This window comes from Marmota monax, unplaced genomic scaffold (genome assembly GCF_021218885.2).
Source record: "Marmota monax isolate L192 unplaced genomic scaffold, Marmota_monax_Labrador192_F-V1.1 WCK01_AAM20220418_F8-fsc00001, whole genome shotgun sequence".
In the NCBI taxonomy this organism is placed as follows: domain Eukaryota; kingdom Metazoa; phylum Chordata; class Mammalia; order Rodentia; family Sciuridae; genus Marmota; species Marmota monax.
In genome coordinates, this window is record NW_026693777.1 from 35,802,708 (window position 1) to 35,817,762 (window position 15,055).

A 15,055-nucleotide genomic window follows, 5' to 3' on the forward strand; every position below is an offset into this window, starting at 1 on the left:
AAAAAGTTTTCATCAGTTCTTTTTTATTGACTGTTGTTCTTTTATCATAGCTACAAAATAGCTTGGTATCATAGCTGTAGTCAGGTTCTAAGCTATTTTCCAAAATTTTTTCCATAGTAAATTCTTTTTAATTTACTCTTTTGAATTTGCTATGTAGGCTTTGTTTTCTGTTTAATTAGGATATCCAGGGTGGGATCATTTTGTTCTTAATAGCATCTTATCTACTGAGTACAATGTTAAGGACATATTAACTGTACATGCCAAATAACAGTAGTGTGATTAGTGTAATGAGTTGAATGAGTTGAACCATATTGTCACATTTCCAAACCATTAGGTATATACAGCAACTTCTCCCATAAAAGTAAAAATAGTTAAATGTTTAATACATACCCTGAGGGCTATAGATAGGAAAGTATTATAGAAATTTCAGTCTTACCCCATAACAATATTCTCCTTCTCTTTCTCTACAGACAATGTTGACTGCTATCTCCATGAGTGCCATTGCCACTAATGGAGTAGTGCCAGGTCAGTAGGCCAAGCTTGGATTTCAGTGATTCTTGGTGATTACTGTATGCATAAAGCCAGAGGTGCAAACTTCCAAGGAACAGAATACTCTTTAGGCTGTTGTCCTATACTACAATAGAGTTAGCAGTCTACAGGTCATAGAAACTAATACTGTTTGACCTTAGGGTACCTTCTTTAAAATTTATTTTCTAGACAGTTGCTTTAATTTCAGTCACACTCTTAGCTTCTTCTAGTTAGAATGTATTTTATTAGACAATCTCATATCTGAAGTAAAATCCCTGATTTCTTCCTTATACTGACATTAGATGTCAATATATATCCTACAATCAAGGCTTTGTCTATTACTTCCCTCTAGCAAATCTTTTTTTTTTTTTTCACATTTAGGATTTTCAAAAGCTTGAGACATTTGAAGGATCATGTGTATGTTTATTGTTCCTATTTATAACTTTTTATATTCCTTTTACTAATACTTTCTCTTTATCCTGTTCATCTTCTATTTTGTCTTTTAGCTGGGGGCTCATACTTTATGATTTCCCGGGCACTGGGTCCCGAGTTTGGCGGGGCTGTTGGCCTCTGCTTTTATCTTGGTACCACATTTGCAGCAGCCATGTACATCCTTGGTGCCATTGAAATTTTTCTGGTAAGTAATGTCTTAACTTGTAGTCTACAGTATAGAAAAGATATAGATTTGGGCTTATTTTGTTATTCAGTATCAGTGTTTCAAGACATCAGTTATAGAAATCAGTGAGGTGGTTACTAGCTCATTTCTTGGTTCTCACTATGAATAGGAAGCAGAAAAGTTGAGGTATCCTTTGCCGGCTTATCCCTTCCCTCCACTTGATCACTGCCACTCTGCTGCCTCAGTCAAGGAGTTAATGTCTAATTAATTAATTGAAACAGGAGACAAAACATGTGCCAATGGGGAAATAGTAAAATGCAGCTTTTTAAATATATATATAATAAATATATTAAATATATATAAATAAATAAAAATATATCTCCCAGTGAAATAAAATGCTTCAATTTCTCTATTCACTGAGACATATTTTTTTATTTACAGTAATGACAGAAGAAGCAGGGCTCAAAATAATAATTATTTTATATATTCCTTTGAATAAAAAATATCAACTTGTTCCTTTTTTCCATTTGGAAATATAATTATTCAAGGGAAAAAAATTCATGATATCCCATTTCTGTAGGCATTTTAGATCCAAATAGGAATTAAGCTAATTCTCCAGTCATTTTTTGTTTTAGCTTTGCTTTTCCTTCAGGTCTTTTATGTGATTATTTTGAAATGATCTCATTTTCTACTTTTTTTGGCCTACCAGGTATATATCGTCCCCCGGGCTGCCATCTTTCGCAGTGATGATGCACTCAAGGAATCAGCAGCCATGCTAAATAACATGCGTGTCTATGGCACAGCCTTTTTGGTCCTCATGGTATTGGTGGTTTTCATCGGCGTACGCTATGTGAACAAGTTTGCCTCACTTTTCCTGGCTTGTGTCATTGTGTCCATTTTGGCCATCTACGCTGGAGCCATCAAGTCTTCTTTTGCCCCACCACACTTCCCGTATGTCTGTCTCTTGGTCTAGTCATCACTGGGGAGTCATTGACAGTATCTGGTGATGTGATAATTTAAATCAGAATTTCATGGAGTCACCTGAGATTTCTCTGTTGGCCCAGTTATCTGTCAGGAAGCCTCCCAGAAAATTAAGTCCTGTTGATCTCTTCTTCCTTATGTCCTAAGCATAAAATTAGCAGCTGTGGTCATCATTCAAATAAATATTAGGTTTTCTTCACAATAGTAGTGATTGCACATATTTGAACTATTCATGAAGGACTTTAAAAGTGTAGTCATTGCCAGCAAACTTTAAGGTATTTAATTGTTGAAAAATCAATAGTCAAAAGAACTCTAAATTGTTTAATTAATTTTTTTATCCTGTCTTAGAATAAATTCCTGCTAAGAATTTATAGTTATAAAATAAGCAGAGCCAGGAATAGTAGCACTCTCCTATAATCACAGCGACTTGAGATGCTGAGGCAGAAAGATCACAAGTTTGAGGGTATTTGTAATCTTATTTTTTTGAAAATAATTTGAAAAATTATCTGGATGCTCTAGAAATCAAACTCCTTAGTTCTATGTTGATTTAACAAGATTACAGAAAAATTAGGGTTTTTTTTTAACTCTTTTTTTTCTGAACACAATATCTTTATTTATTTTCATATGGTGTTGAGGATTGAATCCAGTGCCTCACGCATGCGAGGCAAGTGCTCTACCACTGAGCTACAACCTCAGCCCCGAAAAATTGCTTTTATATGTTGAAAAAAAAAAAAAAAAAACAGGTCCAGTGAAGTTAATGACTTTGCCCCCAAAATAATTAATGTCAGAGCAAGAAAACGAACCTGATTTCCCAACTTTGGTCCAGTATTCCTTCTGTGTCATGCTACATGATGTCAGTAACAAATTACATCAAAAATTTTTCTTCTGTTTATTAGTTACTATAAAATAGCTAAAGATCTTTTTTAGAGGCATGGAAGTTCTAAAGGCAATATTATTCTGCATCTTACCTTGGGAAATTTCATTTTGCCTCAGGTTATCCTTTGGGGTTTCTTAACCCATCTTTTTTGGTTAATAAGAAAGTCATAATACATGGTATTTTCTTTAAAATCCAGCAAAACAAAATGAAAAACCTAGAGAAATACCCAAAACAAAACGGGGAACTGTTGAGAGTTGTTGAATTTGAGTAACAGGTATATGGAAGTGTGTGTGTGTAATCACTTTGTAGTTTTTAAAAGTTCTACCTAATAGGTATTTTAACCATGGGTATATTTATTCTTTATTTGTATTATTTTTTCTGGATAGAAGAAAAGTAAATTAGAAGGGAAGAAAAAATATTTATATTACCTTTAAATATCCTCACTCCCACTGGGTCTAGGCTTATGTTCAAAAACAGTTTTCTCTTAGGCCACAGAGGGATGTGCTTTTTAATTTTAGCCAACCTGTCTTCCTCACAACCATAACCAGAAGGTTTAACGTTTCCAAGAGGATGTCAAGAATTTAAGACTTTACTAAGCGAAAAATGAAAAAAAAAAAAGACCATTTTAAAAATAAGAATGAAAAGATTCTAGGATTCTTTCTGATTTAACAATTGATTTGTAGCCTAACATTTTTTGGAAGATGAGTCAGCATAGTGTCTTCTGATTGTTCTTGTTTGAGTTGTATCGCTGCCACCAATCACTTGTATGACCTTGGGCAAAATATTGTATTACCTTAAACTTCAGTTCCTCCATCCACAGAACAGAAATATTAATACATTGCAAGATCCCTATAAGGATTATTTGGTGGTAACTATAAGTCATCATTCACAATGCTACTCAATAAATATCATTTCCTCTCCTACCTATGACAGAATAAGCTCTCACTACTGAGATTTTTTTCCCCTTTACTGACCTGTTTCCTTTTTTAAAAATGTGTGTGTGTGTTTTCTTGTTGATCTTTTCCCCATTTGTTTTCACTTAGGGTTTGCATGCTGGGTAATCGTACCCTTTCATCAAGACACATTGATGTTTGCTCTAAGACCAAGGAAATTAACAATATGACGGTACCATCAAAGTTGTGGGGATTCTTCTGTAACTCAAGTCAATTTTTCAATGCTACCTGTGATGAATACTTTGTTCACAATAATGTCACTTCAATCCAGGGCATTCCTGGGTTGGCTAGTGGTATAATTACAGGTAAGTTAGTGGGTTGTTAGACATGTTTTTATTCTTCTCTTAGGAAAATAGACTTTTTCTCATGTTATATTCTTTTATTGTCCATGAAGACATATGGCCATGATGGGACTTCCTGTCTTAAGCTCTCAGCACACAGCTCTTAATTCAATATATTTCTACTTTCCTCTTAGAAAAATTGTGTAAGACTCCCTTGCAGAGAGTTATCTATTAAAATATATGTCCCTCTGAGGACAGAGCTGACTAAAATATTTTGTGTATATTCTCTGTCTGCTGTCTGTGTCTCTGTCTTTCTGTCTCTCTCTCTCTGCCTCTGGCTCTCTTTGAGACAGAGTCTTGCTATGTTGTGCAGTCTGGCCTCCAACTTCTAGGCTCACATGTTCCTCCTGAATCGGTCTTCTCTGTAGCTGGGGCTACAGGCACATGCCACCACATCCAGCTTTGTGTATTCCTGAAAAATTGCCAGTGTTCCTCCTGCAGTGACAGTTAAAATAGAACTGTTTTAATGTCACTACACCCACACATGTGTTTTCCTAACTCAGCTAAATTCTCAAAACTCTCGTTAAGTGACATCTACTTTAAATGTTTGGTTCATGAATTCTTTGCATGTTAAACAAGCTCACACTAAAGTGTTAGAAATAATATTGATAACTAACAAAAAAAGAATAATGGACTTTCTGAGATGTTCAGTTTGACTGCATTTGTTGTATCAAAGCATTTTGTCAAGTTATATTTAAATTAAGTGAGAAAAGGCATTATGTTTTTATTTATGTGTATTTTATTCCACGGTGTTTATTTATATGCTTTAATTGAAGAAACAGTCAGCCCTTTTAAAACTTTGATAAGGGGGTGGGGTTGTGGCTCAGTGGCAGATTGCTTGCCTAGCATGTGTGAGGCACTGGATTTGATTCTCAGCACTGCGTATAAATAAATAAAATAAAGGTCCATCAACAACTAAAAAAAGAATTTAAAAAAAACTTTGAGGTGTTAGATATGTAGCTCAGTCATAGAACACTTGCCTAGCACATATAAGACTCTGGGTTCAATTTGTAGCACTACTAAATAAATAAATACTATATGAAAGCAAAGTCTGATTTTTAATATTGTTTGGGTAGGAAATTACCTAATTATATTCTTATCATACTGCTGTTACCTATATTCTCTTTTTTTCCCACTGCAGAGAATCTTTGGAGTAATTATCTACCCAAGGGAGAGATCATTGAAAAACCCTCAGCCAAATCATTTGATGTCTTGGGAAGTTTAAATCATGAGTATGTTCTTGTTGATATTACCACCTCCTTCACACTCCTAGTGGGGATCTTCTTTCCCTCTGTCACAGGTAAGCAGATACACTGTTTTATATTTTAAAAGCTGTCAGACCTACAGAGTGATTTTTTTTCCTAAGGAGACAGAATTATATTTTCAAGGTTCCTCAATTTGCTTTTGGCTTGGGTATTAATATGAATATCAAGGTTTCCAGGAGCTGAAGAAATTAACTTGGGCTTTCCCCCCACTCTAAAAGGTATCATGGCTGGTTCTAATAGATCTGGAGATTTGAAAGATGCTCAGAAGTCTATTCCCATTGGAACTATCCTTGCCATCCTGACCACGTCCTTTGTCTGTATCCTTTTCATGAGTCTTAGAGGAACATCCAGTAGAAGTAGGACAATCAGTGCTTTTACAGTGAATAAAATTATCTCCTTCTATGACCTCACTAATTACTAGATGATCTACCTACCTTATGTGAAAAATTCAAGAAGAATTTTATAGGGTTAGTATATTTAGCCACTCATTTTATTGATAGGAAAAATAATGCTGAGTGTCTACTTCTTATCTGATGTTAGAAGATAAGCAGCAGTTTCCTTGACTAAGTGTGGTAGATTTAAGCAACGTTATCCTTTTTGGTGCGTGTATTGAAGGTGCTGTTCTCAGAGACAAGTGAGTAGTTAATTTCTTTGTAATAATCATATGTCTCTTCTATGACATCTGATCATCCAACAGAGCTCCAAGACAGTTGTAATCTCAAAAATCCAACCAAAGGTATAAATCATGACTAACAATAAGAAAATGTATGTATTGAATTGTAAGTTAAGACCACTAATAGCACACTTGCCTAACGTGTGCGAGAACCCTGGGTTCTAATCCCCAGCACTTAAAAGAAAATATATGCATATAGTTTCCCAAACTATTAGTGAATAATAAGGTCCAGTGTGTTATAAATATGTGTGATGCAATGAATATCACTCTTCAAAAAAAGCAGTGAATTTGCCTGAATAAGTATTTCCTTATACAGTTTAAAAACTGTTGGGAAACTAGTCCAGAAAAGTATGGAAGAGCAAATAAAACAAAACAACTTTGAAGTGTCTAGCATTTCCTTTGTGAGATAATTTTTTGTCATTTTAAATAAAAGCTGTTAATTTTTTCTTTCCTCTGTGAATGCTGCTGTTTTGTTGTTGCCATCTTTTTCTCTTCTCTAAAACAGTGTTTTTGCCAGATAATTCTAAGCAAATATTTCCTTGAAACCTGCTGCTTCTCATGTTTCCCATCTTGATTAATAGCCTCCCCTTTCACCCCTCTCTCAAGACAGAAATCTAGGTGTCATCTTAGGCTTTTGCCATTAATTCCCTCATTCAGGTGGTTTCTAAGCCCTGTAAATTCCACCCTTCCACTTTAACTGGTCTCATTATTTCCCCTATTCTGTATTCCCATCACTTTGTACTGGCCTTCAGGATTTTTGGCCTATGTTATTTTAATAATCTCCCTTTCAGTTTTACTGCCTTCTAATCAGTCTTTCACACTGCTAGTAGGACAATTTTTCTAAAGCACAAAATTTGTTCACGTAAATCTCCTTGCTTAGAGCTTGCCAAGTCCCTTTAAAATCTATCACTTTGATGAACTGGACTCACTTCTGTAGTCCTAGCTGCTCAGTAGGCTAAGGCAGGGGATCAAAAGTTCTAGGCCAGCCTGGCAATTTAGAGAAACCCTGTCTCAAAAAATCTTACTGGATTAGAGGTGTAGCTGAGGGGTAGAGTGTTTGCCTGGTAAATGTGAGGTCCTGGGTTCAGTCCCTAATATTGCAAAAAATAATTTTAAAAGACAAACACCACTTTGATCTGTACCTCTGCACCTCTTTCTGCTCTTACCTCTCACCATTCCTTCATAAGCTCCTTATGCTCTAGTCGTAATTTAGAGTTAAATGTGCTTTATTGTTTCAGATCTCTGTATATATACACCTTTGTCTAATCTGTTTCCTTTGCTTAGAATCAAGTATCCCGTGCCCAATTTCATCACTGTTATTCAACATAGTCCTTGAAACTCTAGCCAGAGCAATTAAGCTAAACAAGGAAATTAAAGTGATACACATAGAAGAGTTCAAATTATCTTTGTTTTTATATTTAGAAGACCCAAAAACTTCCACCAGAATACTTCTAGAATTCACAAATGAATTCAGCAAAGTAGCAGGATACAACAGCAACACCAATAAATCAATCACATTCTTAGACTCTAACGATGAATCTCCTGAAAGAGAAATTAAGAAAACTATCCCATTCACAATAGCCTCAAAAAAAAAAAAAAAATGCTTGGGAATCAATCTAACAAAAGAGATGAAAGACCTCTGCAATGAAAATTACAGAATACTAAAGAAAAACTGAAGAAGACCTTAGAAGATAGAAAGATCTCCCATGTTCTTGGATAGGCAGAATTAATATTGTCAAAATGGCCATACTACCAAAAGCACTATACAGATTTAATGCAATTCCTATTAAAATTCCAATGACATTCTTAATAGAAAAAGCAGTCATAAAATTTGTTGAGCAAAACAAGAGGCCCAGAATAGCCAAAGCAATCCTTAGCAAGAAAAGTGAAGTAGAAAGCATCACAATACTAGACCTTAAATTATATTACAAAGCTATAAACAGCATAGTTTTGGCACCAAAACATACATGAAGAACAGTGGTACAGATTAGAAGCAGAGATAAACCCACATAAATACAGTTATCATACTACACAAATGTGCCATAAACATACATTGGAGAAAAAGATAGCCTCTTCAACAAATAGTGCTGGAAAAACTGGAAACCCATAGTATGTACTAGAATGAAATTGAATCCTTATCTCTGACACCCTGCACAAAACTCAGCTCAAAGTGGATCAAAGACCTAGGAATTAGACTAGAAACCCTGTGCCTACTAGAAGAAAATGTAGATCCAAGTCTCCATCATGTCAGTTTAGGAACTGAATTCTTCAGCAAGACTTGGAATGGAATCACCATTTGACCCAGTTATCCCATTCCTGGATATATACCAAAAGGACTTAAAAGCAGCATACTTGGGCTGGGGATGTGGCTCAAGTGGTAGCGCGCTCGCCTGGCATGCGTGTGGCCCGGGTTCGATCCTCAGCACCACATACAAACAAAGATGTTTGTGTCTGCCGATAACTAAAAAATAATTATTAAAAAATTTCTCTCTCTCTCTCTCTCTCTCAAAAAAAAAAAAAAAAGCAGCATACTATAGTGACACAGCCAAATCAATGTTTATAGCACCCCAATTCACAATAGCTAAGCTACGGAAACAACCTAGATGCCCTTTAAGAGATGAATGGGTAAGAAAATGTGGTATATATACACAATGGAATATTACCAAGCCATAAAGAAGAATGAGATTATGGCATTTGCTGGTAAATGGATGGAACCAGAGACTATGATACTAAGTAAAATAAGCCAATCCAAAAAAAAAACAAAGGCCGAGTGTTCTCTCTGATATGCAGATGCTAACACACAAGTGTGGGGGCAGAATTTCATTGGATTAGACTAAGAGGAATGAAGGGAAGGGAGAATATGGGACTAGGAAAGACAGTAGAATAAATTGGACATAACCTTCCTATGTTCATATGTAAATACACAACCAGTGTAACTCCACATCATGTACAACCACAAGAATGGGAAGTTGTACTCCATGTGGGTATAATATATCTAAATATACTCTACTGTCATGTATATCTAAACAGAAGGGCTGGAGTTGTAACTCAGTGGTAGAGCACTTGCCTAGCATGTGTGAGGCTCTGCGTTCAATTCTCAGCACCACATATAAATAAATGAATAAAATAAAGGTCCATCAAATCTAAAAAAATTAATTAATAAATAAAACCAAGCAGGTCATACCTTTATATAAAAAAATAAATAAAATAAATAAAAAGAAAAATTTTAAATCCCTTAAAAAAAAAAAAAAAACAGCATGATACTGGCACCAAAACAGGAAGAACACCAATGGAATAGAAAACAAACCCACTTCAGTACAGTTATCTGATACTAGAAGATCTAGGAATTAGATAGAAACCCTACACCTGCTAGAAAAAAATGTGGGCCCAGTACTTCAACATGTTGGCTCGGGAACTGACTTCCTTGACAAGACTCCTAGAGCCCAAGAAATAAAATCAAAAGTCAATCAAATTAAAAAAGCTTCAGAGCATTAAAAAGCTTCAAAGCAAAGGAAACAGTGCAAAGAGAAAGCCAACAGAATGGGAGAAAATCTTTGCCACCTGCTCCCCAAGTAGGGCACTAATATCCAGGATATATACAAAGAACTCAAAAGAACACCAAAAATTCCCCAGATAACCCACTTAATAAATGGGCAAAGGAACTAAACAGACATTTCTCAAAAGAAGAAATACAGATGGTCAACAAATATAAGAAAAAATATTCAACATCTCTAGAAATTAGAGCAATGCAAATTAACACTACCCTGAGATTTCATCTCACTCCAGTCAGAATGGCAATTATCAAGTAGGCAAAGAGTAATGAAGGGAAAGGATAAGGGATAGGATAGGGGAAAACAGTGGGATGAATCTGACCAAATTTGAGAAGGGATTTAAGTGGTGAAGTGCCCCTGAGTTCAATTCCCTAGTATAAAACAAAAAAGGAAAAAAAAATGCAGGGCTGGGTTGTCTTACATGTGTGAGGCATTGGGTTCAATCCTCAGCACCACATAAAAGAATAAAAAAATAATAAAGTTATAAAAATCATACACAAAATTTCTCACAGTAATAGTATTTTATTTATTTTTATTCTTTTTTTTTAGGTTTATGTGGACACAATATCTTTATTTTAGATTGTGGTACTGAGGATCAAACTCAGTGCCTCAAGCATGCTAGGCAAGGACTCTACCACTGAGCCACAACCCCAGACCTATTTTTATTCTTTTAAAAAAATTTTTTTAGTTGTAGATGGACACAGTACCTTTATTATATTTATTTATTATTTTTATGTGGTGCTGAGGATCAAACCCAGTGCCTCACGTGTGCAAGGCAGGCGCTGTGCCGCGAAGCCACAATCCCAGCCCAGTAATAGTATTTTTTTTATTATTTATATATGACAGCAGAAGGCATTACAATTCTTATTACCCATATAGAGCATAATTTTTCCTATCTCTGGTGGTATACAAAATATATTCACATCAATTCATGTTTTCATACATGTACTTTGGATAATAATGACCATCACATTCCACCATCATTTCTAACCCCATGCCCCCTCTCCCTTCTCTTCCAACCCCTCCGCCTTATCTAGAGTTCGTCTATTCCTCCCATGCTCCCCCTCCCTACCCCTCTATAAGTTAGCCTCCTTATATCAGAGAAAACATTCAGCATTTTGGGATTGGCTAACTTCACTTAGTGTGAACAGACACTTCTCAGAAGATATACAATCAGTCAACAAATACATGAAAAAGTGTTCATCATCGCTAGCAGTTAGAGAAATGCAAATCAAAACCACTCTAAGATTTCATTTCACTCCAGTCAGAATGGCAGCTATTATGAAGACAAACAACAATAAGTGTTGGCAAGGATGTGGGGAAAAAGGTACACTCATAACTGCTGGTAAGACTGCAAATTGGTGCAGTCAATATGGAAAGCAGTATGGAGATTTCTTGGAAAATTGGGAATGGAACCACCATTTGACCCAGCTATCCCTCTCCTTGGTCTATACCCAAAAGACTTAAAAACTGCATACTACAGGGACACAGCCACATCAATGTTTATAGCAGCACAATTCACAATAGCTAAACTGTGGAACCAACCTAGATGTCCTTCAGTTGATGAATGGATAAAAAAATATATTAAATATACACAGTGGAATATTACTGAGCAATAAAAGAGAATAAAATCATGGCATTTGCAGGTAAATGGATGGAGTTACAGTAATAGTATTTTTAAATACCAAAATCAAAATAATCCAGGTATCTATAATGAATAAATTATGTATTCATGCAATGGAAAATAAAAGTAAAATAACTGGACTGGGGTTGTAGCTCAATGGGAGAGCCCTTGCCTAGCATGTGTGAGGCTCTGGGTTCATTTGATCCTCAGCACTGCATGAAAATTCAAAAAGTATGTATCCATCTACAACTAAAAATATTTGTAAAAGGTAAAATAACCACAAAGATAATAGGGGGGAAAAAAAGAATTTCCACAATGCTGAGTTTAAAAAAAATGCAAAATGTATATACTGTATTTCATTTGTTTAAAATTTAAAAACATATAGAACTACATAGCATTAAAAAACAGAGTAATGGAAAGTGGAGAAGAAGGAAGGGCTTGTGATTGGGAATAGAAAGACTTGGATGCTGGAAGTGTTCTTTTATTTTACCTATAAGGTAGTTCATGGGTATTTGCTTTGTGGAAGTTTATTGAGATATACATTTGGGTTTTGTACATTATTTTGTGTGTGTGGTACTTAATTTTAAAATGAAGATAATTAGAGATTATCATATCTCACCCATTAAATTTGCAAATTTTAATACTCACATCTTGTGTGGAATATGTTATGTGTATAAGACTTGAAACCTCACTGCATCTAATAAGTATAACCTTTCTGGAAAGCAGTTTGTGATTTTGAAATGATTAAAAATATTGGTCCCTCCCCCCACCCATCCATGGTTTTTCCCTCAAGAATCTGCTATAAGAGAAAAAATTTGGTACATCTATGTAGTATGTGCATTAAAGATGTTAATTAACATGTATTTTATATGATTAGAAGAATGGATAATATATATTATTAATATATATTATTCAAACCACTGAATTTTTATTCATGTTTTTTCATAACACAGTAAAATGAATATGCTTCAAAAGAATACAGAATTAGCTGGGCATGGTGGCTCATGCCTATAATCCAGGGATTTGGGAAGTTGAGACAGGAAAATTACAAGTTTGAGGCCAGCTCAGCAGCTTAGTGAGGTCTTCAGCAACTTAGTGAGACCCCATCTCAACATAAAAAATAAAAAGGACAGGGAATGTAGCTCAGTGGTAAAAAGCCCCTGGATTTAGTCTCCAGTATAAAAAAAAATACAGAATTATAGGTTCATTAAGTGTTTAAAGGTTCATCAGTGTTTAAAAAATGTTTAAACTGTGCAAGAGTATTTTCTAAAATACGCAGAGTATGCAGTTAAGATTATGGATTTCCCACCCCCCACCCCTTTTCTTTTTGCCCTTTAACAATTTCCCCTCAAAAGCAAATATTTTGATAATCCAAAGGGGAAAGCTACAAACAAAGCTTATCTTATTTTCTGGCCCTACTAGTTTTTTGTTGTTGTTTGTATGTGTGTGTGTGTGTGTGTGTATGTTTTAATACAGTTCAGCAGTGCCTTTGTAGTGTAGGTGGGTAGTTGGATAAACCCAGGGCCTTGTGCATGCTAGATAAGTGCTCTACTACTGAGCTTCCCCTATAAGTGTCTTTGTTGTTGTTGTTGTTGTTTTCTGAGTGGGGGGCAGGGGTTGTCGGGTTAACCAGGGATTGAACCCAGGGCCTCCAGCATGGTAAGCTAACACTCTACCCCTGAGCTACATTCCCCTCTTCCCCATCAGTGCCTTTCAATCAAAGCTTTCTGTCTTTGTATTTCTTGGTATTCATATCTGCCTCAAATTTTATTTTCCAAAAATTATAAATTAAAAAAATTGGGCAACTATCTCTTTCTAAAGTCCAAAGTTATTTTCAAATTAAATTTCCCTACTGTTTATTTCTTTATCTAGGTTTGGGGATGCTGTGAAAGGTAATTTGGTGGTGGGCACATTATCTTGGCCATCCCCGTGGGTGATTGTTATTGGCTCCTTCTTTTCAACATGTGGGGCAGGACTTCAGAGCCTCACAGGTGCCCCAAGGCTGCTTCAGGCTATTGCCAAGGATAACATCATACCATTTCTGAGGGTGAGTGACTTTTTCCTACGTCCTCTTCTTTTTTCCACATTTTATGAGAAACAGTGTGGTCTTTGTGGGCTTAGGTATTACTAGCTCATAAATATGGAAATGTGCGGTTTTAGTACAAGACCCTCTAAATTCTAGTATGAGTTTATATACGTTTGCTGTAGGGTGTTTAAAAGACAACATTTTTGTAACACTGTTATTTTTCAGATGTCAAATTGTAGGTTACAAGAATGAGGGCACATTGACTAACTATAACTATGACTGATATTTTCCCTTCTATACGTAGGTTTTTGGTCACAGCAAAGCCAATGGGGAACCTACCTGGGCTTTACTTCTAACTGCTGCTATTGCAGAGCTGGGAATCCTTATTGCCTCCCTGGATCTTGTGGCCCCAATTCTTTCCATGTAAGAGCCAGGTGTTCTCTTCAATTATTCTTGCTTAAATGACATATAACACATGATTTCCACAAATCATTTAACAGTAATTATAGTGACATAGTGGGCTACATACAGGTTTTACTTCACTTAAATAATATTCCTGAGAACTTTCATGTAAGACTAGCTTATAAATTACCATGGGTTTTTCTCTACTTACACAACTTGAATTTTTCCTATCCCCTCTTTTTTTTAATGGTACTAGGGGTTGAACCCAGGGAATGTTAGGCAAACACTCTACCACTAAGCTATAACCCTAGTCCTTATTGTTCTTCCAGGTTTTTTCTCATGTGTTACCTCTTTGTGAACTTGGCATGTGCCTTGCAAACATTACTTCGAACACCCAACTGGAGGCCCCGATTCCGCTACTACCACTGGTAGGTCTGCTTGTTTTCTTCTTTTGGAGAGGAAATATTTCTAAGCTAGAAAACTAGGAGATTCTGGGTTCTTGATACATTTGTTTTTCTTGGCCAGCCATTCTATAAGTCTATTTTAACATTTAGTTCTCATGTGGATCCTCACTTTTGTATTCAATTTTTTTTCTAAATCACATTGTAATAACTTGATCACTTTATAATATCACACTAAGAATAAAGATAACTATAATATACATTATTTCCAGGCATTTTCATTGTTTAGGTTAAAACAACCTTTCCATTACAATTCTATTTTCCCATTTCCCTCTTAGCTAAGCACTTAACTTCATCCCTTTTTATTTTGCTCTCATATTCTCATTAGTTTTCATTCACTCACTTTCTTCCTTAGGAGAATTTCATTTAGTAGTTAAGAATGTTGACTGTGGATTCAGGTGATCCAAGTTCATAGCTTAAAACTACTTCCTCACATTGTAACCTTCAGCAAAGCACATAACCTTGTAAAATCTCATTTTACTTGTTATAAAAGGGACTAATAAGTCTGGAGTGCTTAGTACAGTGTCTGGTACATAGTAAAGCTCTTAATGAAATGGTGTTGCTACTATTGTGGTTAAGCCTCCCCAGTCCTGAAGGAGCCATCCAAGTTTTCTGGCTGCCATCCCATCTTCTTTTTCATAACCTAAGAGTTTTTAAGTTATATTTTATATGTACCTGTTACTTCATTCCTCTTTGCTAGCTTTCCTTTTCTGGCTTCACTTACCAATGGTGGGAAGTGATATGGTGGATAAAAATT

At 35.5% G+C, this 15,055-nt stretch overlaps 1 protein-coding gene across 6 annotated transcripts in view; it reads left to right on the forward strand.

Moving 5' to 3' along the window:
* The window catches only part of Slc12a6 (solute carrier family 12 member 6), a 96,997-nt gene that overhangs the window by 68,436 nt on the left and 13,506 nt on the right, over positions 1–15,055 (forward strand). For all 6 annotated transcript variants that reach the window (XM_046460987.2, XM_058584660.1, XM_046460985.2 and 3 more), the window contains 10 exons: positions 471–525; positions 1,035–1,165; positions 1,854–2,095; positions 4,046–4,260; positions 5,438–5,596; positions 5,780–5,878; positions 6,138–6,195; positions 13,282–13,456; positions 13,740–13,858; positions 14,167–14,265. In XM_046460987.2, coding sequence (XP_046316943.1) covers positions 471–525; positions 1,035–1,165; positions 1,854–2,095; positions 4,046–4,260; positions 5,438–5,596; positions 5,780–5,878; positions 6,138–6,195; positions 13,282–13,456; positions 13,740–13,858; positions 14,167–14,265 — 1,352 coding nt within the window. The remainder of the gene's footprint in view (positions 1–470; positions 526–1,034; positions 1,166–1,853; positions 2,096–4,045; positions 4,261–5,437; positions 5,597–5,779; positions 5,879–6,137; positions 6,196–13,281; positions 13,457–13,739; positions 13,859–14,166; positions 14,266–15,055) is intronic.